Source organism: Cibotium barometz, chromosome 4 (assembly GCF_041138505.1).
Source record: "Cibotium barometz isolate CiBa-2024 chromosome 4, ASM4113850v1, whole genome shotgun sequence".
Taxonomy (NCBI): Eukaryota; Viridiplantae; Streptophyta; class Polypodiopsida; order Cyatheales; family Cibotiaceae; genus Cibotium; species Cibotium barometz.
The window spans coordinates 20,323,770-20,351,084 of NC_141049.1; the positions used below are offsets into that span (position 1 = coordinate 20,323,770).

A 27,315-nucleotide genomic window follows, 5' to 3' on the forward strand; every position below is an offset into this window, starting at 1 on the left:
TCCGCCACCTCCAGGTGCACAAAAGCCGGAGTCTTCATGATTGCTGCTGAGGAATCTTCATCCTTCTCGATCTTCCACTTGGGACACTGCCTCCAATAGTGGCCTTTCTCGCCACAATCATTACAGGTCCTCTCTGCCTTTAGTTTCTCACGGTCAGTAACGGACTTCTTCTCAAAAGACTTCTCCGACGAAGCCTTCCCTTTGCCCGTGTTACGGCCTTTCGACCGTTGGCCAGTTAAGGCCTCCGAACCTCCACCCTGAGGAGGGTTCGTGGATCGTTCCTTTTGGTCCAGGACCATGGGCACAAGCTCCTCCCACGTGATGGTGCTGAGCCTACCACTGGTAATCAAAGACGAGTAAAATGCTGAGTACGAAGAGGGCAAATGTGACTGCAATGTTATGGCCATGTCCTCTGACGATATCTCCTTCCCAGCCTGAAGAACTTCCTGCTAAAGAGCCTGCAGCTTGTTAATATGCTCCCGCATCGTCGACGACTTTGCAGGGTTCATAACCCGCATCTGTACTTCCAAGGAAATCCTCTTCATGGGCGATACCCTGTTGTAAATAGAGGCCAAATGCTGCCATATACCTCTGGCCAACGTCATATGCTTTACATGATTGATTACCTGCGGTGTGCAATTGAGAAAGATAAACGAACGGACCCTGGCGTTCACACGATCCCACATCTGTGTCTGAGCCTCCGGTCCTTTTCGGGTTAACGGTAACTCCCCTTCCTCAACTTCCGGCCGTGGAATTCCAACAACGACGAAATCAGCGAGGTCGTAAGACTCCAGAACAGATTCCATCATAACCTTCCATATGCCGTAGTTGCTCCCGTCCAACTGACGGTAAAATGCGGCCACAAGGACGGATTTGTTGAATATGGTTGCGAAAATGGGCCGAGGAATGGTAAGGGAACTAGGCACTGCTCTAGAATCCCGACCCTCTGATTTCCAACTCACGGGTTTCCAATTCACAGATTTCCAACTCATGGGTTTCCAACTCATAGATTTCCACCTCACGGAACTAACTCTCACGGAAATTCAACTCACGGATTTCCAACTCACGGAAATCCAACTCACGGAACTAACTCTCACGAGTTTACCCTGTTTCACGGGAGTGTCGGGATCTTCACACGCCTCTCGGCCATCTCAAACAAATCTGCCATTGTGGGGATGTACTCTGAAAAGAGTGGGTGGGTGGGAACAAAGAAGAACTAAAACCTCCAAGTGGCTGTCCAGCAAATCAGCCCGCCATCCTCTTGCTTCTCCTCTTCCCGAACAGTCCAAAACAGTCCACCAATCAACCACACAACAGTCCCCCTCTTGCTCACACAAATCCCAAGAACTATCTAGAGCCTAGGGCTCTGATACCATGTCAGAATACGCAGCGAAGATGATGACCAGATCTGGGAACACAAGAGCAAAAACACATGCAGAAAAATACAGCACAAGAGAGAGAGAGAGATGTAGGCGTGTAACTCTGCTCTATATACACAAGAAAATCCCGGGTATGATACACAAATGGTATGGGGGCTGGGGGCCTATTTATATGCCCCCATATGAGCAGTCGGCCTGCTGAAAAAGGCACTCCACGACTGCATCAACAGTCGGCCAGCAATACAGAGGTCCACGACTGCATACATCCAGTCGGCCAGCAGTAAGATACTCCACGACTGATGTCTGGGCAGTCGGCCAACTACTGGGTCCTCCAGCCGCCTCAGGGCTGCCTCCCAAGCCACAAAAAAAATGGAAAAAATAGGGGAAAAATGCGAAGAGTAGGGAAAAATGATAAAACACCTCATAAGGGCGGGCACACCCACAACAAAGGCCCTGGTGTATAAAACTAGACAGGAGATGACTTCTAACACCAAAGACATTGCACCAAAGAAGAATAAGTTTGGCTCGACCCCCGAGCAAAGGGAGTAATATGCCAAAGTGGGGAAATGCTTTTCTTGTGGTAGTAAAGAGCACATGTTTAGGCAATGCCCTACCCGCAAGCAAAAGCATGAAGACAAGCCACCCAAGGCAAATGTGCATGCCATACCCGATGTGCAAGGTAACACTCAGCATGATGGCAAAGAGAGAGTGATATGCAAAGCTTGGGGACAAATCAAGGATCATCCCGCCTTATTCATGTTTGATGATTGTGCAACAGATAACTTCATCTCTACACAGATGGCAGCTGCCTTGCGCATAGAGATTGGGGACATGGGACCCCAAATTGAGGCAGAGGCAGCTTTTGTTGGCAATGAGGTGCAGGTCACTCCTCTTATTGGAAAGTTGCGCATTCATATACACGGTTATTTGGATCATGAGCATTTCTTGATTGCCCCACTCAATGGATGTGATGTATTACTTGGCAAGCCTTGGCATCATAGGCTTGATGCCCCGCAAAGAATATAAAACCAACAAGATCACTTTTATGCATAGAGGCCCCATGCATGCCATTGATGCTGGCAAGGAAGGGGATTCTATCCCAGTTGTCTCTCATATCCAAATTAATAAGGCAATGAAAAAGAGTCTTTCCGCGTACTTGGTTTTTGTTCGTGACAAAATTAAACAACATAATGTGAATGTGGATGTATTGACTCAAGAGAGGCTGGATTTTCTTAATGCTTATAAAGATTGTTTTGCCGATGCATTGCCAGGAGAGCTACCTCCTGAGAGACCAGAGGATCATCATATAGATCTTGTGCCACGTAGTTCCCCACCTAACAAACCCGCATATCGTGTGAGTGCCGCACAACAAGAGGAGATCATGAAGCAGGTTAATGAGCTTTTAGAGAAGGGTTTGGTACAGCCAAGCTCTTCACCCTTTTGTTCTCATGTGCTTCTTGTGCAAAAGAAGGATGGATCTTTCCGCATGTGCATGGATTATCGTGCTCTAAACAAGCTCACCGTCAAGAACAGGTTTCCAATCCCATGCATAGATGACATCTTGGATAAGCTTGATGGTTCGGCTTGTTTCAGCCGTATAGATTTGAAGAGTGGTTACCACCGGATTCGTATGGTACCCCAGGATGTCCATAAAACTGCATTCAGGACAGCTTTTGGATTGTATGAATTCTTGGTAATGCCTTTTGGCCTTACCAATGCCCCGACAACATTCAACCGTATGATGGACAGGATATTTTGACCCCATCGTAAGTTTACAGGTGTATTCTTTGATGATATCTTGGTTTTCTCCGAGAATGAGGAGCATAAGACTCATTTGGCTACAGTATTTGAAGAGTTGTGAAAGCATAAACTCTTCATAAATGCTAAGAAAAGTGAGTTCTTCCTCTCAGAGATACACTATTTGGGACACATCGTATCCAAAGAGGGTGTAAGAATGGATCCTGCTAAAATTGAAACAATTCGGAATTGGCCAGAGTTGCAAAATGTACATCAAGTGCATAGCTTTCTTGGGTTGTGTTCATACTATAGGCGATTCATAAGGCAGTTCGCCAAGATCGCCTCGCCATTGCATAATCTTACAAAGAAGAAAGCCACTTTCCAATGGACTTCGAATGCGCAAGATGCTTTCTTACAACTCAAAAATGCTATCATTTGTGGACCCGTTTTAATTGTTCCCAACTTGCAAAAGCCATTCACAGATGCATGTGGGAACTGTATAGGAGCTGTCTTAAATCAAGAGGGTCATGCAGTTGCTTATGAGAGCCATCGCTTGCATGATGCCGAGATCCATCTAGACATTTATGAAAAATGGATATTGCTCAAATTTGAAAAAGCTACGCTTCGGAAGAGGCCAAGACAAAAGGGATCATATTATCCAAAGCTTTCTACTCGATATTATGGACCCTTCAAAGTGATTGAAAAGATCAATGAAGTGTCCTACAAGCTTGCTTTACCCAGCCATTGGAAGATTCACAATGCTTTTCACGTGAGTCTTTTGCGGAAGTATGTGGGGCCAGACCCGCAAGAGCCTATCACAGAAGTTCCGCCCGAGATTAATGAGCTTGAGGAGATCCTCTAGCCAGAGCAAATTGTATTTCAAAAGAAAATAAGTTACCACATGGGAAGCTTTCCAAGAGATACCTTGTGAAATTTAAGAACTACTTACCCATTGATGCAAAGTGGGTAGACAAGGATTACTTTGTTGACTACCCGCAGCTTTTATAGGCATATCTTGAGGCTTTTCAATTGAGGTCAACTGTTTAGAAGCTGGGGAGGATGTCAGTCACCATTTGGTCCATCTCCATTTCTAGAGCCACTTCTATGGGACTGTCACTCCATAGAGCGGCCAGATTTGTACCATGTTCACATGTGGCCAGGTCAATGCCCCATGTGAAAGGGTCAGTCATTTGGTGTCACATGGACGGGAACAAGTTGTGTGTCACTCGTGTGTGACCAATATTGTGCCATATGGACAGGAGCCTGTTTGCTGCCACCCGTGTATGACCAGGATTGCGTCTTATCCATGGGACTGTCACTCCATTTCTGGAGCCACTTCTATGGGATTGTCACTCCATAGAGCGGCCAGATTTGTACCATGTTCACATGTGGCTAGGCCAATGTCCCATGTGAAAGGGTCAATCATTTGGTGTCACATGGACGGGAACCAGTTGTGTGCCATCCGTGTGTAACCAGTATTGTGCCATATGGACAGGAGCTTGTTTGCTGCAACCCGTGTATGACCAGGATTGCGTCTTATCTGTGGGATAGTCACTCCATGGTAGGACTGATATTTGTGCCGACCTTGTCTATGGGATTGTCACTCCATAGGAAGGCCCGTGCCAGCACTTATGTTTCGCCTATGGGACAGGACTTCACATTTCTGTCGTACCAGTTTTGTGCCCAACAAGAAATCTTTGTACAAGTTTCATGAAAAGGAGATTTCGTCCATTACATGTGCACATGCATTTATGTTTGCATGCATAAACTTGTTTTCGCGTGACTTGTTCTCATGTGTTTGCCTGCTATGTTGTGCCAGTACACTGGACGGGGACCCCAACGTACCGTGGGTGTGCTATTTGCTGATGAGTTGTTGTGGCATGTGAACAGGTGGTAAGTATTACCCTTTTTTTGGCCTTTTAAAATGTAAAATCCTTTAAGTAATGTCAACCTTAATAATTATAAGGTTGGGTGTGCACACACATTTTAACATTAGCTGGACATTTGCTCTCATGTGGGTGCCCAATATTATTAATAACATTATAGTTATTATTGCATGAGGTAATTCTTTTTCCCCCACACGTGGATGGTTGGTGAGAGTGTGATTGAAGGAAAGTACTCACCTTGTTATTATCAACCTGTACCCGCCTTGTTATTACCCGCCTGTTGTACCCGACTGCATCTATACCAGCTGTACCCGCCTTGTTATTACCCGCCTGTTGTACCCGACTGCATCTATACCAGCTGTACCCGCCTTGTTATTACCCGCCTGTTGTACCCGACTGCATTTGTACCAACTGTACCCGCCTGTTGTACCCAACTGCATCTGTACTAGTTGTACCCGCCTCCATTTGTACCAACTGTACCCGCCTGTTGTACCCGACTGCATCTGTACCTGTTGTACCTACTATACTAGCAAAACCAACAGTACCTACTGTACCTATTGTACTTGATTGTATCCTCGATTGTACCAGCTGCTTTCTAACATCTACTGTTGCCAGGATTTGCCTACAATTTGAGAGTGCAATAAAAAGGGGATGAGCTTCTCTCCTAGGAATTGAATTTGAATATTTGTCAGGTATTTATCTTCATGTTTTTCAAATTCAGTAATAATTACTTAAATGTTGTTTGAACAAGTTTTGTCGGGCAAAATATCACACCCTGTTGCCTTCATTAAGTAAGGCCATCAAGACGGTGACTTTTTTCCATGATTACCCTAATCACGCCCTCATATTTTGGAGGAGCTAGTGAAGGTCATTTGGGGTATGAGGGAAAACTGGGAGCAAAGCTGATTCAGGAGCACCAGGTATTGCTATGTCCGCGGTGTTTCACCTTGCCAGGCGTTAGTACGAGCGTGCCTATTGGTGCACAGTTCTAGAAGACCAATGAGGGCAGGAGTTCACCCAGTGAAGGTGGGCGATTACCTGTGACTTGGTCTACACCGACAACATCTCATTGTTTACCAATTGTATTCACTCCTTGTTATGGAGAAATCTGACCTAGGGCCCGTGAACACTTGTACAAATAAATACTCCAAGAAATACAGCAGTATTGAGGGGGGGGGGGGGGGGGGGGTCCAGCATAGTTACCGTGGAACGGCGTTCCGCCTTCCTGGAACACCGGAACGCCTCTCCAAAGCGCAAGGCGTGGCCAGAACGTGGAAACGGGAGCCGGAACGGAGCGCTTGCCGCGGAACGTGGCGGAACGCATGTCGGAACGCCGGAACGCTAGGGCGGAACGCACGTTCCGGGCGTTCCGGAAAAGTGTACTTTCGCTAAGTCGCCGACGGCCGTTTTTTTCCAGCGTACGGCTCTTTTTCGCTTCTGCGCCTGCTGCTTGAGTGCTCTCCCTACCACTCCACCCTTCCTCTTGGCTGCCCCACACTCTCCATTCCACCTACTACCCCACCCTTCCTCTTGGCTGCCCCACACTCTCCCTACCTTGAGCCTTGGCTGCCCCACAGTGCACACTCTCCCTACCTCCTCTTGGCCCCTCTAGGCTCTTGGGCCTTGGCAAGTTGGCCCCTTCTTTTGCTCGGGTGGCACTCGTGACTCGAGTCTTGAGCACTCAGCAGGTAAGATTTAAAATTTACGCAATGAACATTGGATTTTGGAGATTCTAGTTTGCTACGTTTTTTTCCACTTTGTGGACACTTTACTTATGTCTCATGCAAGGGCATTTTGCATGTTTTTTTTAATTTTCAGCCATTTATCAATTTCAATGGCACCTCCTCGTGGCATAGATGCAGAAAACAGATTCCCTTGGTGGTGTAAGATTCTCCCCCAGCCTTAGAGGTATACAAGAGTAAGAATCTCTCTTTCTTATCTTATAATTATTCTCTCTCTAAAATAAAAGAAAGATTCTGTTTAAAAAAGGAAGAACCTTTTTCCTGAATACTTCTCAAGAGTCCCACCTGTTTTAAGATTCAGAACAATGAGTTCAGAAGGAGAATCGATGTTTTGGATATCAAGGTTTTGGTCTTCATTCGAGTACGGCTCAAAAGAAGTTCTTTATCTCTTGGGAAGTATAAGAAGTTATCTCCCAGATATTGTGGACCAAAGAAAGTAGGTGATTTAGCTTACGAACTTCTTTTATCTCGTCATCTCAAAGTTCTGAATGCCTTCTATAGAAAAATGTGCCAAACCCAAATCATGGAAAGACGGTAAAACTTCAGTGGCAAGTTACCGTTGGCTTCTAAGTTACGCTAGCTCCTTCCTTTATATAAGTCGTAACTTTTACTTGTCATTCACAGTAATCTTACTCTCATCGATCTCCTTTTCTTTCTTAATCTCCTTCATGGCTTGGCAACAAGAATTAGTTTTATCCATAATGATTCCTCACCTTCAAGACGCAAGTGAGTCTGTGAAGAAGGATTTTATAGAACAGTATGAGCGCTCACTTTTCCCTCACTTGGGAACTTCTGTAGCTCAGACCAAATGGCGGACCTATCAAGACATAACTAGGGTAACACCCTGGGGTCAGCAGCACTTTCGTAACAATGTCCGCTTAGCCATGGCTATTGAAGCTTTGGGTTTGGGTCCCCGATACTACTGCGTCATGAGATCAAGGCATCTTGGGTTTTCTGAGCGGGTCTTCTTACTGGCGTGTTTTCTTCCTCATGAGAAGATATGCCTTTACCCCGTTTTTGGCTTGCCTCTCAGAGGTCCTTTTGTTAGATCACCTCATACCACTGAGATAGGTGCGGCAATAACACACAGAATTATTCCCATAGATGAGTTACCTTATACTTGTGCAGCTTGTGAGGACTGCTTTTGTGACCATATGATGGACGGGCTTATGGAAGTGTAAAGAGTTCCTCTATCTTTACTGTATAAGTTCCAAGAATGAATAAAGTTTAAATCTTGTTCGTATTTTGAATCTTGCTCTCTTTAAGACTTATCTTGGTGGTTAATCTTGATTAAAATTTTTCTCTAAGTCTCATATTCGTGCATCTTGCGAAATTATCCCAGTTTGCGAGATGAGGACATCTCGCATTTTTTTAAGTGGGATAGAATGTAAGATTCCTCCCCCACCCCCTTTTTGATGTCTAGTATCTTTCCCTGTAATCAATCCCTCTTCAGAAATATAAAGACCTTGTTTCTATCTGTTTTAGCCTAGAGAGAGAAAAATATTCTAGAGAGAGAATATTCAGATTTTGAATATTTTTGGATAGAAAAATATCTCTTCTAATTCAGATGAGTTCCCCTGAAACAGAAATTCAAAAAGAATTTTCCAATGTGCAATTGGAATTAATTGAAAATAGCTATAAAGAACCTTAGCCTAAGGGTCTAGATTTTCAGAAATCTTTAGACTATGGTCCAATTAAGGTTCCTATGGACCAATAGCATCAATCCATGTGTAGGGAGGAGATAAATCCAACTTGTAAAAAGAAAATACCCAAAAATGAGTAAATGCTCACATGAGGTGAAGAGTTGAAAATGTACAAGGTTTATTAGAAAAAAACTATGAGCAATATTAAAAGTATGACATATGTAAGGAAAAGGAGTTCTTTAAAGGAGGTGCATATTTCACATAAGATGAAGAGTTGAAAATGTACAAGGTTTATTAGTAAAAAATTATGAGCAATATTAAAAGTATGACATATGTAAGGAAGAGGAGTTCTTTAAAGGAGGTGCATATTTCACATAAGATGAAGAGTTGAAAATGTACAAGGTTTATTAATAAAAAATTATGAGCAATATTAAAAGTATGACATATGTAAGGAAGGGGAGTTCTTTAAAGGAGGTGCATATTTCACATAAGATGAAGAGTTGAAAATGTACAAGGTTTATTAGTAAAAAACTATGAGCAATATTAAAAATATGACATATGTAAGGAAGGGGAGTTCTTTAAAGGAGGTGCATATTTCACATGCTTGAATGAGTTTTAAACTCATAAAAATTGAGATATTTCATCTCTCCTCTCTCCTCATTCAAGTCTAGTTCCAAAAAGTTAGCTTAACTGACCTAAAAATGGTCAAATATTGACCAAACTGATTTAGAAAATTCTAGAATCAGTTTGTTTGGTTAGGAGCTCAATTTTTCCTATAAATAGAAGCCTCACCCTTGTTGAAAAATATATAGTGTTTATGCATCGTTACTCTACTCCACCTAAGCCAAGAACTGTGAATTCATTTAATAATTCACTAGTTTTTGGAGCTTCCCTCTTTCTTCAATCCCCATTAGTGGCTCCATCAACATACTTAACCAATTGATTGGTTGGGGGCCTCTACCGTGAACAAAGAATCAAGCAAGTTGTAAGGTAATTAGTGAATATTCATCTTTCTATAATTTCTCAATGTTTCTCTCTTCTCAACCCCTCTCAAGCTTGAGAAGTTTAATTGGTATGGTTTTTTTTAAATGCTATTGAAGTTTGAATAGTAGTGAAGAGTTACATAATTTAATAAATGCTATTGAAGTTAATTTTTATTTATGTTTAAATTCTAATGATTCTTATGTAAATTCTCTCTCTCACTCAAGAAATGGTCATACTCATGACCCATTCTCAATCCTAATCAAGCTTTTCATAAAGCTTTTTCTTAACCCAAGATAAAGCTATGCTTGAGGCCAAATTAATGGCTTTTTCTTATGCTTTTAGTTTATGTATATTGATGATTCAATCCATTATGGATTAAGGATCCAATTAGAGAATCATTTTAATTATTTCCTTAATGATAAGCTTTATCCCTTAGAAAAATTGAGATTTATCAGTCATAGCAGCGGAGCTATGGCAAAATTTTTATAAAAATTATGCATAAAAAAAATTTTTCATTCAAAGCATAAAAAGAGGACTTCCTACCATATTCTAAGAATCATCATCCTAGATTAATTGAAAGAATTTCATTATAATCATGGAGAAATTGAATTTTAATATTATGCATAAAGGATAAATTTTTATATCAAAAGTGTTATTTTTACCATTTTTATTTTCATGCATAGAAGTATGCATAATGGATAAATTTTTATATCAAAAGTGTTACTTTTATCATTTTTATTTCATACATAAAAATATGCATAAAAGAAAATTTTTATATCAAAAGTGTTACTTTTATCATTTTTAATTTTCATGCATAGAAGTATGCATAAAGGAAAATTTTTATATCAAAAGTGTTACTTTTATCATTTTTAATTTTCATGCATAGAAGTATGCATAAAGGAAAAATTTTTATATCAAAAGTGTTACTTTTATCATATTGGATTTCATGCATATAGGTATGCATAAAAGATATTCTTTCTATACTAAAAGTATGATTTTCCTCATAAATGGATTTTATGCTTAACTTAGATGCATAAGAGAAATTCTTTTATTCTAAAAGTATAATTCCCTACCAAATTGAAATCATGCATAAGAAGATGCATAAAAGATTGATTTTAATTTCGAAAGTGTTAGTCTCCTTAAATGGAATTTATGTATAAATAAATGTGTAGAGAAATCTTATATCAAATAAAAGAATTCTCTTTATAAAAAATTAAAAAAAAAAGATATGAAATGTGATAAGATGTGATAAGAGGTGTATGAGATGTGATAAGAATTGATAAGATGCGTATGGAAAGTGATAGGATGTGATAAGAGGTGTGATAAGAGGTGATAAGATGCTTATGAAATAAGTTAGGATGTGATAAGATGAATTAAGATGTGTATGGGGGGATGAGGTAAGAAGTGTATGTGATAGGATAAGATGTATATGGGTTGTGATAGGGCGAGAATGGATGTGATGTAAAAGATTAGATGTGAAAGTATATGGGGTTATATAAATGGGAATGTGAAAATGGATGTATGTATGTGGATGTGTGGATATGGAGATGGGAGTGTGGATGTATGAACATGAAAATGGATATATGCATGAAGATGTATATGCATAGATGTAAATGTGGATGTAGATGTGGATGTAGATGTGAATGTGGAATGTGGATGTATAGATGTGGATGTATGGGAATGTGGATGTGGATGTATGTGAATGTGAATGTAGATGTGGATGTATAGATGTGAATGTGGAATGTGGATGTGGATGTATGTATGTATGTGGATGTAGATGTGGATGTATGGATGTGTATGTATGAATGTGGATATGGGATGTGGATGTATAGATGTGAATGTGGAATGTGGATGTGGATGTATGTATGTATGTGGATGTAGATGTGGATGTATGGATGTGTATGTATGAATGTGGATATGGGATGTGGATGTATAAATGAGGATGTGAAAATGGAGGTAAGCATGTAGATGTGGATGCATGTATGTGAATGTGAATGTAGATGTGAATGTGGAATGTGGATGTATAGATGTGGATGTATGGGAATGTGGATGTGGATGTATGTGAATGTGAATGTAGATGTGGATGTATAGATGTGAATGTGGAATGTGGATGTGGATGTATGTATGTATGTGGATGTAGATGTGGATATATGGATGTGTATGTATGAATGTGGATATGGGATGTGGATGTATAAATGAGGATGTGAAAATGGAGATAAGCATGTAGATGTGGATGTATGGATGTGAATGTGGATGTGGATGTGGATGTATGGATGTGGATATGGATGTGAATATATGATATGTGATGTGAAGGAATCTGAAGTGAAGAGATGGAAAAGGAGGTGATTGGATGAGTACACATATACATGGAATGTGGAATAAGTAATGTGGATTAATGAGGGATAATGTGGAAAAATGAGAGTTAATATAGAAACTGTATTTGTAAACTGTTTGTAAATGCTGTTTGTAAATGGCTGTTTTATGTCAAGAATGCTGGGGAAGCATTTTGACCGTCTTGTGATTAAGGTCGTGGAGACCTAACTGATAAAGTTGCAACTGCTGACGGAGAGTCAATGGAGGACGTCTCGCGTAGCAAGGTCGACCGAGGTCTTGACCAGCCTCGGTTCGATTAAAATGGTGAGCTTCCGGTACGGTGGATGAGGGACCAAGGAAGCGGCCTATGAGTGAAGCGCTAGGTCACCTGCGAAGGATCCTAGAGGGTGCTGACCATACGGTGCTCGGGCTCTGGGTCGCCTAGGATACCCACGCGTGCGTCGAGGAAGATATTGGAACAAGGAGTAAGAGTTGTTTTGTGAAACCGGGCATGGATCTGGTTGATTGACCTTGCTGGTCTTCAATGGATGAGTCCATGGCTCTTTATATGGATCTGTTGGTTGATCTTGCTGATCTTCAACGAGAGTCCATCTTGATTTTTATAAGTGATTATATTGCCGAGTATTATGGGCTAGGAACTATTGAAAAGGCCCCTGTGTGGACAGGTGGTGAGCGTTCTAGTTGCCAATGATGCCATAGATACTCTGATGAAGGAATGATGGGAAATTATGAATCAACTGGATAAATTGGAAGATTGTGATCAGTGGTACTATGGTTTCATTAAAGGATTGTTTTAAAGTTAGCTGATGCTAAGAAAAAGGTAATTTTCATATTGGGTGTGTAAGTGGTGTGGCTAGTTTTATGTTGCATGAACTTCCGGCTAGGGGGCCTTGGAACTCTTTTCCTTGGTACCCGGGACAAAACCTAACCAAATTCCAAATTGGATCCCATCACTACAGTGGTTGGGCGGTTGGCTAACCCATGGGATCGGATGGGGTTAGGCTGGACTGATGGATCCGTAAATCGAGAATTAAATTCTATTATTACGATAGATGAAGTAAATCCCGGATAGTAAATTGTTCTATGGATAGGAATCAACGGCTGTGCCTCTTGATGGGGAAAAAAGCGTTGATCCCAATGATCCAAGTGCAAGTTTCTTCCTTGATCTGACCAAGTACCGTTAGAGGTGCAGTCGGATCGGTTTGATCAGTAATGATCTTGACTACGTTAGAGTAAAGAGTTATCCTGGTGGAATCGCCCATGCTTTCCGGGTAAGGGAAGTTTTTTCGGGTTCGGTTTTTGAAAAACCGACGGATTAGTCTCTTGTCCGGATATCCGTGGATGAGGCCCTGAGTGTGGGTCCCTGCCCCGCGCATGAAGTGCTACTTCCGCTGCTAGTACCCCGAATCTGTTGCACGGTGGGAACAGGGATCTTACAGGTGGAATGAGGTGGATCTTGTGTCTACATATGATAGTGCAAGAGGAGGAGGGTCACGCAAGTGGAAGTGCCACTTTTGTGGATCCATTAAGACTGGAGGCACGGATCATGTGCGAGCCCATTTGTTGGGGGTTAGAGGCAAAGGCATTTCTGTTTGCCCTATAGTGTCAGGAGCAGATATCATACGATTGCAGGCACTTGCAGATAGACTTGATGCAGCAGGGAGTCGGCCCTCTGTTCTTGATCCTCGAGGTACATCATCATCAGCTACACCTGCAGGCGTGGCATCTTCAGCGAGTGCATCTACCCCATTATTTGGGGCTGCTCCACAGCCATCCGCACATGGAACAAATGCTTCCCAGACCCAGGCTTCACGAGGTCCAGTGCAGGCTAGTCTTGTGGCATCATGGCACCCTGGGAGGAGGGCACAAGTAGATGCATCAGTGGCACGGTTTTTTTATGCTGCAGATGTTCCTTTGGTAAAGGCCCGCAACCCATACTTTGCAGATATGGTGAAGGAGATTGCTTCTTTCGGACCTGGCTATGCTCCTCCTTCATCCGAGGCATTGCGCACTACACTTCTAGCCACAGAGAGGACGGCCATAGAGGATGCCTGGGGACCCATTCAGGATGTATGGCGTAGATGTGGCGTCACTATCATGGGTGATGGTTGGAGTGACACCAAGAGCCGCTCCATTTAGGGTATCCTTGCCTACTCCAGAGGATGTAGCTTTTTTATTAAAGCTATTGACAATTCAGAGGCGGGCAAAACTGCAGAGAGATTGGCAAATATTTGGAGTGAAGCCATTGAGTACGTGGGTCCCAATAATGTCATCCAGTTTGTTTCTGATGGAGAGAACTCAAACAGGGCAGCAGGGAGCATCATTGAGGATAGGTACCCACATATTTGCTTCACTCCTTGCATGTCACATGGGCTCAACAATCTCCTCAAAGATATTGGTAAGATGCAATGGGTGGAGCCTTCTATTGAAATGGGCAGTCACATTGTTTCATTTATCACTCGCCACCACTACATTTTGGCTGTATTTCGACATAGATCCCCAAAGGATCTCTTAAAGTATTCAAATACACGCTTTGCATATAATTTCCTTATGCTAAAGCGTCTTTTTGAAGTGAAGAATCATTTGAGGCAGCTTGTAGTTTGTGAGGAGTGGGATGCATGGCGAGAGCGTACCTCAGTGGCAAGTATTCGATGCAGGTCCATTGTTCTTGATGACACTTTTTGGGACACTGTTGAGGTATTGTTGCAGGTTGTGCGGCCAATCATTCTTATGTTGAGGCTTCTTGATGGAGATGAGCCTTGCATTGGCAAGGTGTATGAGGGGATGGACAGGATGATTGAGAGAATCCTATCTCTACAGACTTTGGATGGGGATAGGAGACAGGAGCTATCTCGTCTTGCGACAGGCAGGTGGACAAACTATCACTCTGCATTAGAGGCTGCTGCATTTGTGGTGGATCCAGAATTTCAAGGCAAAGGACAAGAGACAGATGCAGAGGTTGTGCAGGGTTGGGAGGATATCTTGAGGAAGCTTGTACCCAGTGCAGATGATAGGAGGAGGGTTCGTGAAGACCTTTCCTTCTATCGACAAAAGAGAGGCCTCTTCGCTTTGCAGGATGCACAGAATGATAGGTTCAAGATATCCAGTGCACGATGGTGGGAGGATTATGGGGCAGATACACCATTGCTGCAAAGATTGGCCATTCGAGTGCTTAGCCAGGGAGCTAGCTCCTCGCCATGTGAGCGCTTATGGAGCAGTTTTGGGAACATTGCAAGCAAGAAGAGGAACAGGCTTGGTGTCCAGAAGGCAAATGACCTTGTATTTGTTAATGCAAACTTGCGTTTGCTTAACAAGTTCAGGGCTGAGTGTACTCCAGAGCCATTTATTGGATTTTGCCTTGATCTTGATGACAATGATGGTGAGGATCAGCCAGAGGGAGAGGCTGATGTGGAGCAGCATGAGGATGAGCAGATTGAGGGACAGCCTGGACAGGAGGATGAGATCCCACTTGCTGATGACTAGTCTTTGACTCACCAGTTACCTTGGCCCTTGAGGCTAGTTTTGTACTTGTCATGCGATGTACTTTCTTTTTCAGTTTCTATATATCCACATGCGATGTACTTTCTTTTCAGTTTCTATTTGGAGTCTGGACTCTTCAAATTTTTAATGTTTAAGACTTTAAAGTTTAATCTTGGATATTTTAAATGTTTTGTCATTTTAGTCCTAAATGCCGACATGTCATATGACATGGCGTTCCGCGACGTTCCCGATCCGCTCCCATTCCCGTTCCCGTTCCCGCTCCTGTTCCAGCATCCGACGTTCCCGGAACGTTCCCGTTCCGTGGTAACTATGGTTTCCAGCCCCAGTGATGGTGTCAAGTGTTCTTTGTTATTTTTCAGTTTTAATGTAGCAAGTGTTGTCCATTGTTTGACTTAGTTAAGTGATCTAAAATATGTGTATTCTATCTTCCGATTTGTCAGGCCTCCTATAGGGAGCGGTTACATCTTGCATCAGAAAAAGCATCAGTACAACATAAGCACATGTGCCAGTCCATAGCATGGCCAACCAATAAGGGCATCATCCAAAGCCATAGAGGGCATAGGCAGCCAGTCAGCAACCTGCAAATGCCTCAAGACAGTGGTAGGCCAACATAAGGGCCTCCAAACAAGCTGTCAGCCAGCACTAAATGCATGCAAGCATTAGTTGGCCAACATGGCAATGGGCAGCAGTAGGCCGTGGAGAAGCTTCAGTCAACCAGCATTGAAAAAGGGCACATGATTTGTTTAGTGCAGCATTAAGTGTTGTAACCAACATTTTTTATATACCTACATGAATCCAAGAACATACCCAAATTCACCTTATAAGAAAGTGCAGTTTATAACCTCATGGTAGTCATCCACAAGACAATAAACCATCAACTCCATCATGCATAGTATGGACTAGATACTACAACATCCCCACTAACATCATTAGTGCCCAATAGTGGGTGTAGAACTTGGTATCAATATATGCTCCCACACATAGACACAACCCACGCACCCCCACACACACGTAAGAGAATACATTCATACAAAGGTCTGTGTACTGAGTTTCTGTTAGAGTTCCGGAGATGCAAGGCAAACTCAGCCATAATGAAGCCTAGCACTAAAGATCATAACAAATAGAAAGAATGATTGGACGAAAACTTCACAATGTGAAATTTGCATGTCCGCTAATACAGCATAAAGATATATCTAGATGAATCCAGATACATGCCCAGATTCACCTTATAAGAAAGTGAAATTTATAACCTTTTTGTCCAAATAAAATAGGCCGACATCATGAAGCCCACCGACCGGCAGCATATAAACATATATAAGCAAGAGCTTATCATTCAACAAAAATCATCAATTCAGAAATTCATTTGCAACAGTTCTCCTACAGCAAAGTGTGCCTAGAGCCACATGCTTTCTTGTGCATACTTGCAGCATTCAGCACCTCAGTGTGTTTCAGCCCCAAGGCTTCCTCAAAGAGTCTCTTAAGCATTCAGCCAGCACATGTGCATCCCTCAGTTTTGGGCTTGCATAGTGGTCATTGAAGAGCTTGGACAGCAACTGGATCAGCCTGCGTTCGGTCTACTTCGTCCATGCGTTTGGCAGTCCTCAGTCGTCATTCATATTCATTGAAAGAGTTCTCCAAAGAAATATAAGTGGGTAATTGGGACCCAATACTGTGTCCACTCTATCTTCTCTCTCAATTAACCGATATTCAGTCCAACTTCTGCATGCAATATGGCAACCATAGCACATCTAACTTCACCATCTTCAGCATATACCATCTGTTGAGCTCATGAAACACTACATCTCTACTAACATCGAACCTCCTAGTAGATGGACTGTAGCACCTATACCCTTTACTAGCCTAGAAGTGATACAATTTTCGGCTTTAGGCAGCCATGTCATCATTTCATATGATTGGTCATAAGAGGACATCAAACAACTCAGCTGAAGTCGAGCGATTCTAACTTATTTCTTCCACATAGTCAGCCCAATATATTATCTCTCCTATTTAGAGGGCTATCTCAAGCTTAGCTTAGCATCTCTCTAATCCTTGCAAAAGCCAGCAGAAATTATTTGGCCTTCCCAGCTTATATTGTCGCTAATTTTGAAGCTTAACTAGCAACACATGGTACTTACAGATGCAATCGTGCTCTGCGCTCCATCTCTAGCGCCTTCATTTTTTCTTTTCTAGCAGCCACTGTAGCATGGGCTTGTGCAGCTGCCTCCTTCTGCTCTTTGCTGCGCAGCTGGCTTTTCATTCTCATATAATGTTGGATCTGCCAAGGAGAAAAAAATAATTTGATATAACTTGATGTGAAGAGGTAAGGTTTGTGCTCTTTATAATATATGCCACATATTTAGACCAGGGGTTGTTAATGATAGATACAATGGTTTAGTTTTGATCAAGGTGATGTTAGGGCCAGCTGTAGAGTGATCTTTACAATGGTAGGCATTTGATGCATCTTCAGACAATCACGGTGACCTTCAGAACTATGGCACGCACTCTTTGCAATGATGGAAACTTTCAGTGCATACATGAACTAATGGAAGCTATCAATGCATTTTCAGTTCATTGGGGTGATGTCAGGCTTAAAGTTAAGAGTTAGGGTAGGGTCGGGTAAGTGTTAAGGTTAGAATTAGGATTAGTTCTACGATTAGAGCTAGAATAAGGAGTAGCAAGGGTAAGGGGTAGGGTTGGTTCTGCTCTCTGCTCCACCTTTCATTCACATAATGTGCAAAGATGCATGCAAAAGGTTAGGGTAGTTTTAGGGCTAGGGGCTAGGGCTAAGACTTCTGCTCTCTGGTACACCTTACATTCACATGTACAGATGACTGCACAAAGGTGAGAAGCAACTGCCACAGCATTGGGTGATGGAGTTCACCTCATCAGGGCTGCGAGAAGAACTGCTCTTGAATGGAACCTGCTCTGTTTTGGTTTTACTTCCACCTCCAGGACGGGCTTTTCTCTGAACGAACCTCCCATTCTTCTCTGCTCGACGTGCACGTTGAATGCCAGAATGGCCGCTTGCCTTATTCCCGCATGGAGCAGGATGTGCCCCCTCCAGAAACACGGGGATGTCTGCTGCTGCTGCTGCTGCTGCTTCTTCGGGCCTTGCAGAGCCATGGATTCTGCAAATTTTCCGAAAACCTCGTCTTCCTGCACATCTGTGCAACAAAGTCCTGCGCAGGTTTAGCTCCCATCGAAGACCTCGCCTCCCTTCTGAGCTGAAATGGCCTGGATCCAGTCCTCCTGCAAGGAGAACAAGGGAACGCTCTGAAACCCTAACCGTACCCCTGGATTTTTTTGTAACCCTAACCCTGCGCACGCCCAATCTGTCAAGGGGAGCTAAAGCTCTCCACTGTTGACGGGGGAGGTCTTGACTTGCGGTGCAGGGTAATCCATAGCCCACCAGGAAAGCTGTGGCAGAAAGATTGAAGCTCGGCTGATGAGCCATCGCCATGGCCTACTCGGACGGAGTGCCACCCCCCTCGTAACAGAACGTGGAGGAGGAGGTTGACACTTCGGTTTTCATTCTTGCAAATGCAACAAGCATGCCACGTCATCAAATCAATGAGGAAAAAATTCGTTTTTTCTCGAGCAACCCCCTTATTTCAATGTTTGGGCCCTTTGTGTGGCTCCTAACAAGCTTTGAAGTTGCAAATGAGACACCCTCGAGTGCTTCCTCACCATGCCCATGTTCACTATATCTTCCAACAATTAGTGGAATCCATGAGAGAAAGTCACTTATTACTGATAGTTGTCAAAACACATATTGCGCTTTTACAAGCCATACATATCAATCAAAGTGCTGCCAACAACACATGGTCCCTTTTTAACAAGCCCTTTTCTTTTAATCTCAACATTTTCTTGGCCCTTGTCTATGCTTTCTATCCTACCATAATCTTTCAAAGTGCAAACAAGTGTGACAATGATAAGGGAGGCACCGTCCGGTTATATATGTTCACCCTCTAGTTATACATGTCTTCTATGCTACCATAAGCTTCCAAAGTGCAAACATGTGTGACAATGATCAAGGAGACACCCATCATCAGTTATACATGTTCAGAGTGCTTGGGAGCCTAAACCTCAAACTAGCTTTAGTAGCTTCCACAATGAAACTAGAACAAAAAAGAGAAGATTGTAGTCGAGAGAGAGAGATGAGGACGGGCCATTCCATAAGTGCAATGCGTGTACACAGTTCACGGACATGTCTTGAAGTTATGATTTTAAATGAATAGCGTAAATTACCTTGCAAATAAAAAAAATTAGTTGTTTATGAAGCGCTTTTCCTCGTAGACCATAGTCATAAGCTTTAATCGTGCATACGATGATGGTAATTGTCGCTAAGAAAGGCTTGCATTAAAAAAAGGCGTGCATTAAAAAAATCAACTCATATAAACTATTATCAACATATATAGAAACATAGCCAAGTTTATGGAATAACATAGGACTACATTAAGAAAAAATAATTTAGATTATTTATCAGCATGGAAACAAGAATGCTTACACCTATTAGAATTTTAAGACTAGTTCTCAGGAATGAGGCAAATGTTTTTTTACATTAAATATTGAAGAAGCTTCTCACATTTATGGCCCGTTTTGGTCTCTCCTAGAAGCACATTCATAAGAGAAAACAAGAACGAAACTCAACATATCGTGGAAAACTTAAAATGTGCCGTAATGGATGCAATCCTTCCTTCTTTTAGAGAGCTCTACCTTGTTAGCGACTCAATTGAGTAGCCACACATGAGAAGAATGCGGGGGAGAGAGAGACTGATGACCTCTAGCTTGTCACATATTTTTAGCTTATATTGTGAATATCAGTGCAGATCAGTGCGGGATGTGCATGGATCCATTGGGCTTACTTCGGCAAAAATCTATTGATGCATGGCACGTGGTGATTATTTATTCGGCAGTGGCAGTGATATTTTAAGTGCACATTAGTGTACAACATTTTGATATACATTAGTTCTATTTCATGACTGAACCTAGAGTATTCACATTTTTGTATTTAGGCTTATGCAAGCCCAATGTGGAGATCCATATTTTTGGCTATATGTATTTTTGGCTCTTGCTTTTTGTAAAGGAAATATATTTTAAATACACCATGAAGAGGACATGAGCCACTATCATGGTGGGGGGAGATTTAACCCATTCTTGTGTTGCGTGCATAAGCTTTTATCTATTTTTTAGCTTGAGTATTTCTTTCAAGTTGGTTTTTATAGAGGGCCAACCGTGAGCTTCCAATATTCGTATCAGAGCTTCGAATGCTCGAGGATGTTCCTAAAAAGTCACTCCAACAAAAGTATGAAGATGGTCTTGAGACAACTATTCAAGCAGATTTGAACATGTTTAAGCCAACTTCTCTTGATGACGCAATCTCTCTTGCTCATGATTCCGAGCGCAAGAAAGGTTTACCTCGTCAATTACCTCACAATGGTTAGTATGCTTCTCCACCCAATCGACAATCTTCTTTCATGGGGAATCAAGGTTTCAGATCTTCTTTTTGACGCCCTCAATTTCATCAATCTCCTTCATCACAACAACGAAGTCCATGGAATGGTAATTATGGTAAATTTGGTAATGGTAGTAGCAATACACACACTTTTTCCAATTCAAATGTAAAGAACAATTTTAATACTACTGACCCAAGCTATGTACACCCCAAACCCAATTCTAGTCACAATAGTAATGCACCCACTCCTCGCCCTACCTAACCTCATCAAGGCAATAATGTGCCTACATGCTTCAAGTGTTATGGAGTGGGACATCGAGCCGATAAGTGTACTTTTCGTCCTACTCAAGTGGCACAACTTCACAATATCCAAGACGACACATACTACGATGGTAATGGTGATATGGCTCCAAATTGGACGGAAGATCAACTCAACAGTGAAGAAGTGGGTATGCAAAGCGGGTATGCAAAGCGAATCGAAAGGTACTTCAATCACTCCTCACTCTTTACTTCGTATGAAAGGAAATATCAATGGAAACGATATCACTATTTTATATGATGATGGTAGTACGCATGATTTTATTTCTAAAAAGGTAGTTCGTAGGTTGCATTTGGAGACTCATCCTTCGTGTTATAAGGTTAAATCTGCATTTCAAGGCACACGCTACACAAGAACTCGTAAAGTATGTGACCTTGATATACAAATTAGACCTTATAAACAAAAACGAAACTTTCTCATTACACATCTGCATTCTAGTGACATCATACTTGGTATGCCATTTAAACATGAATTCAATCCATATATTGATTATTCCATGCAATTAGTTGGTGATCGTTCTCTTGAGATGTATCCATCATTATCCCATACCTAAGCTAAATGTGCACTTTGGAAGCAATCACGTGCATATATAATTTAAGTCAATGAAGTGCAAGCATATGAAAATAATCTCACTCATTCTCAATGAAGTGCAAGCATATGAAAATAATCTCACTCATTCTCAATAAGCATTCATGTGGCTAAGTTTTAGGATTGTTTTGTAAATGATTTACCTCCTACCTTACCTCTTTCATGTCCTGAAGACCATACTATAGAGATTTTTTTGGGTAGCCAACCACCTCATAGAGCTCCTTATCGTACAAATGATTTACCTCCTACCTTACCTCTTTCACGTCCTGAAGACCATACTATAGAGATTATTTCGGGTAGCCAACTACCTCATAGAGCTCCTTATCGTACAAATCCTCTTCAACAAAAAGAAATAGAATGCTAAATTAGAGAATTATTAGACAAGAAACTTATTCGACCTAGTAGTTCTTCTTTTGGTGCACCTGTCATTGAGACTTGGCCTGTGTTAAAGAAGTTAGATCTTTTCTTGGTTTGGCTGGTTTTTATAGGAAGTTTGTTCGTAATTTCTCATTGATAACACTTCCTTTGCCAATGTTGCTTAAGAAAGGTCTAGTTTTTTGTTGGGGTGAAAACCAACAATGATAGACTAAAATATTTGTTGACTCATGCCCCTATCCTCCAACTTCCAGACTATACTCGACTGTTCTTCCTTGTAGTCACTGATGCTAGTGGCTCAGGAATCGGTGTAATCCTGATGCAGGATGCAGATTCTTTAGCTTATGAGAGTAGAAAATTGACACCTTCTAAAATTTTGTATAATACATATGACAAGGAGTTATTAGCAGTTATCCATGCCTTACGTATGTGAAAACATTATCTTATGGGTTCTGAGTTTATGATTAAGATTGACCAACAAAGTATTAGATATCTTCTTAATCAACCTCTTATCTTAGACCGACATATTAAATGGGCATCTTTTATTTAGAGCTTTAACCCTCTTATTCAATATCAACCTAGTAAAGAGAATGTAGTGGCTGATGCACTTAGTCGACAACCTTCTATTTCTAACATTTCAGTGCTTGACATTCATTCTTTGCATGATATGTGTGATGCAGATCCTGATTTTTCTGATGTTTGGTGCAAGTTAGAAACTAATAATTGGTTGCCTCTTCATGATTATGCATATAATGATGGTTTCATTTTCTTTCAAGAGGGTTTATGCATTTCACTTCCTTTCTGATCTTTCCTTCTTGAAGAGATGCATCGTCTCCCATATGTTGGTCATCGTGGCATTCTCACTACTCTTCGCACCATAGAAGAATATTTTTACTGGCCACAATTAAAACATGATGTTGCTTCTTTTGTATCGGAATGTGTGACATGTCAACGAGTTAAAAGATGCCAAGGAAAACAGTATGGGCTACTCATGCCTTTACCTATTCCCGCAGCACCACGAGAAGAAATTTCTATGGACTTTATAACTGGTTTACCTACCACATCTTCTCGAAATGATATGATGGACAATTGTGGATAGGTTTAGCAAGCAAGCTTATTTCATTACATGTCGTAAAACATTGAATGATTCACATGCTACACAATTGTTTATCAAAACTATCTTCACAAATCATGGTTTACCTAAAGTCATAATTTTAGATCGTGATTCTTGTTTTTGTAATCATTTTTGGATGGCATTATTTTCAAGCTTAGGCATAAAGATTGATTTTAGTTCTACATATCATCTAGAAAGTAATGGACAAACTGAGGCCACAAACAGCACCATTTTGGATCTTTTAAGGTCTTACACTGTCTCATCACCTGCAAATTGGGATCAATATTTGAATCTTTTGCAATTTTCATATAATAACATACCTCATACAACCACTGGCAAAGCTCCTTTTGAGATTGTCTATGGTAAGAAACTTCAAACTCCAATTACTAGACTTTGTCATGAAGTTCCAGTGGGTGGCCGATGATTTTGTCGTAACCGTATTTTGGCTGAAGCTCGTGAGTCTATTCTTAAGGCTCAACAAGCTTACACCAGACAAGCTAACAAGCATAGAAGACCACATACTTTGGAAGAAAATGATTTTGTTTGGCTTCGCATAAAAAATCGCAGACTAAAGTCTGTTGAGAAACATCCAGCCATTGAATTATCTCCATGATTTTATGGGCCTTTTAGAATTACTGCTAAGATCAATGACAATGCTTATCGTTTGTCCCTTCCTGAGACCATTGGAATATTCATAATTCCTTTCACATTAGTCTACTTCAACCCTTTAAAGATACACCACCTTTTACCCCCGTTTATAATGACCCACCTCTCCTAGAGGTTGATACATAAATTTTAGTTCCTAAAGCAATTCTTGATCGCGAGCAAACTACAACTCACAATGGCAATGTTAATGTCAGATAATTGGTTAAGTACAAGAATCATCATGTAGAAGAATCTCAGCGGATTCAAGACCATGGCCTTGCTACACACTCTGCCCTGATCGACTCCTTTCACAGATAGTTTTGCAGTGAATTTTACACTTGGTATTGAGACCACTGTAATCATGTGAAGGTCATCAATTTGAGGTATTACACGATTGGCAGTTTATTTTGGTATTTGATATTGATATGTGTGAAGGTCACCGATTTGAGGTATCACGCGATTTGTAGTTTATTTTGGAATTTGGCATTGGTATGTGTGAAGGTCATCGATTTGAGGTATCACACATGGTTATTTTTCTATGCAAAGGTCACCGAATTAAGGTATTGCACAAGGATTTGATATTGTGGATTTCTATGATGAATATTTTGAACTTGATATTTTCTTTCGTGCAAACGTCATCGAATTGAGCTATTGCACATGTATGGTTGTTTAAATATGCAAAGGTACCGACTTTGAGGTATTGCATGTTTAGCAACTGAACACAGTTGCTTTTTCACTAGGGAGGAATGTTGGAATTATTCGAATTATTTGGAATTTATGCATTTATTTGATGAAAATTTATTTTATGTGCAAACGAGATTGATCACCTCTAACTTGTCACATATTTTGAGCTTATATTATGAATGTCAGTGCAGATCAATGGTAGGGTTAGTGTGTGAGATGTGCATAGATCCATTGGGCTTACTTTGACGGAAAACTATTGACGCATGGTGCGTGGCGATTATTTATTCGACAGTGGCAGTGATATTTTATGTGCATATTAGTGTGTAACATTTTGATATACATTAGTTATATTTCATGAGTGAACCTTAGAGTGTTCAAATTTTTGTATTTAGGCTTATGTAAGCCCAATGTGGAGATCCATATTTTTGGCTACATGTATTTTTGGCTCTTGCTTTTTGTACAAGGAAATATATATTTAAATACACTATGAAGAGGACATAAGCCACTCTCATGATGGGGGAGATTAAACCCATTCTTGTGTCGTGTGCATAAGCTTTTATTTATTTCTGAGCTTGAGTATTTCTTTTGATTTGATTTTTATAGAGGTCCAACAGTGAGCTTCCAATATTGTTGGAATTATTCGAATTATTTGAAATTTATTTATTTATTTGATGGATATTTATTTTATTTGCAAGCGAGACTGATCACCTCTAACTTGTCACATATTTTGAGCTTATATTGTACATGTCAATGTAGATCAGTGGGGCAGGGTTAGTGTGCGGGATGTGCATGTATCCATTGGGCTTGCTTCGATGGAAATCTATTGACGCATGGCATGTGGCGATTATTTATTCGGCAGTGCCAGTGATATTTTATGTGCACATTAGTGAGCAACATTTTGATATATATTAGTTCTATTTCATGAGTGAACCTTAGAGTGTTCATATTTTTGTATTTAGGCTTATGCAAGCCCAATGTGGAGATCCATATTTTTGGCTACATGTATTTTTGGCTCTTGCTTTTTGTACAAGGAAATATATATTTAAATACACCATGAAGAGGACGTGAGCCACTCTCATGGTGGGGGGAGATTTAACCCATTCTTGTGTCGCATGCATAAGCTTTTATCTATTTTTGAGCTTGAGTATTTCTTTCAAGTTTATTTTTATAGAGGGCTAACCACACGAGCTTCCAATATTGTTGGAATTATTCGAATTATTTGGAATTTATGGATTTATTTCATGGATATTTATTTTATGTGCAAGCGAGACTCATCACCTCTAACTTGTCGCATATTTTGAGCTTATATTGTGAATGTCAGTGCAGATCAATGGTAGGGTTAGTGTGTGGGATGTGCATGGATCCATTGGGCTTGCTTCGATGAAAATCTATTGATGCATGGCGCGTGGCGATTATTTATTCGGCAGTGGCAGTGATATTTTATGTGCAACATTTTGATATACATTAGTTCTATTTCATGAGTGAACCTTAAAGTGAATATACTGGCCGCCGGCTCACTGCCTAACAAGTACCAACCACCGGCGAGCACACCGGCCACCGACCGTTAGCACACAAGTGAGCATAAGGGGCACCTAGTACAGCTAGCAAAACAAGCGCACTAGCAACAACAAAGCATCGGCCGACCAGCGCACCTCACCTCTCCACAATCTCTAGCGCAGGTGTCTCCTGAGAGACATTGATAAAGTGAAGCCTTTTCTACCCTTTATACCCGATTGGTTGATTTTTTCCAACACCATGTCGGACTACCAAGCTCTTACGTGGTAGCCCATGGTGAAACCGTGAGACGCGAAGAAGAAGTAGGAGAGTGAAAGAGAAGAAGAAGAAAGAGAAGAGAAGAAGAAGGAGAGAGAAGAAGTAGAGAGACAGAAGAGAAGAAGGAAAGAGAAGAGGGAAAGAGAAGAAGAAGAAGCATTAAAAAGAACAATATATATATATATATATATATATATATCTTTTGAAGGGGTATATTTTTCCAATCCTTGTTTTGCTCTACATCCTCGATTTCTACCATTACAACCATGGATTCTAACGACGACACTCAACCACCAACCATTTCAAATGTGTCACCTCTTCCCGCTCCTACTTTGGAGGAGCGCATTCTTTTACTCGAGATGCAAATGGAAGAACAATGCAAACGCCAGCGCATTCATGAAGAATCTCCTGATGTCATGCCTCCCAACAAAGATGATGACTTGAGCAAGATTCTCAAATCCATTTTCGACTCGCAACAATGGACTCACAACAAGGACACCAAGATCAGCCCGCGCATTCACATTCTCCAAATTTGAAAAGGTAAAAAAGATGGTCGTTCAGTTCTTTCTTGGTTGACTCAATTTGATGATTATCTTGCTAGTGAACACTTCTCCGAGGAAGATAAAATAAAGTGTGCTACTAAACATTTGAGTGATCGAGCTTCTTTGTGGTGGAACACACTTTGCATGGGTCCTACCAAGCCTCTCACATGGGATCAATTCCAAGATAAATTCAAGTCTGCTTTTCTTCTTCCACAATTCCACCTTAACACTTGTCGAGCATGGAATCTTCTCCGCATGACAGATCGTGATACTGTTTCTCAATACATAGAGAGATTTTGGCAATCACTTCTTATGCTTTGTATGCTCGAGGATGTTCCTGAAGAGTCACTCCAACAAAAGTATGAAGATGGTCTTCAGACAACTATTCAAGTGGATGTGAAAATGTTTAAGCCAACTTCTCTTGATGACGCAATCTCTCTTGCTCATGATTCCGAGTGCAAGAAAGGTTTGCCTCGTCAATTACCTTGCAGTATGCTTCTCCACCCAATCGACAATCCTCTTTTGTGGGGAATCAAGGTTTCAGATCTTCTTTTCGACGCCCTCAATTTCATCAATCTCCTTCATCACCACAACGTCGTTCCATAGAATGGTAA

At 41.2% G+C, this 27,315-nt stretch overlaps 1 protein-coding gene across 3 annotated transcripts in view; it reads right to left on the reverse strand.

The window, feature by feature from the left end:
• The window catches only part of LOC147639013 (uncharacterized), a 112,281-nt gene extending 93,490 nt beyond the window's left edge, over positions 1 to 18,791 (reverse strand). For all 3 annotated transcript variants that reach the window (XM_086786595.1, XM_086786591.1, XM_086786588.1), the window contains exons 1-2: positions 18,088 to 18,791; positions 17,342 to 17,481 (exon numbers count right to left, since the gene is read on the reverse strand). In XM_086786595.1, coding sequence (XP_086642721.1) covers positions 17,342 to 17,481; positions 18,088 to 18,666 — 719 coding nt within the window. In that variant the 5' untranslated portion in view covers positions 18,667 to 18,791. The remainder of the gene's footprint in view (positions 1 to 17,341; positions 17,482 to 18,087) is intronic.
• Between the last annotated feature and the right edge of the window lie 8,524 nt (positions 18,792 to 27,315).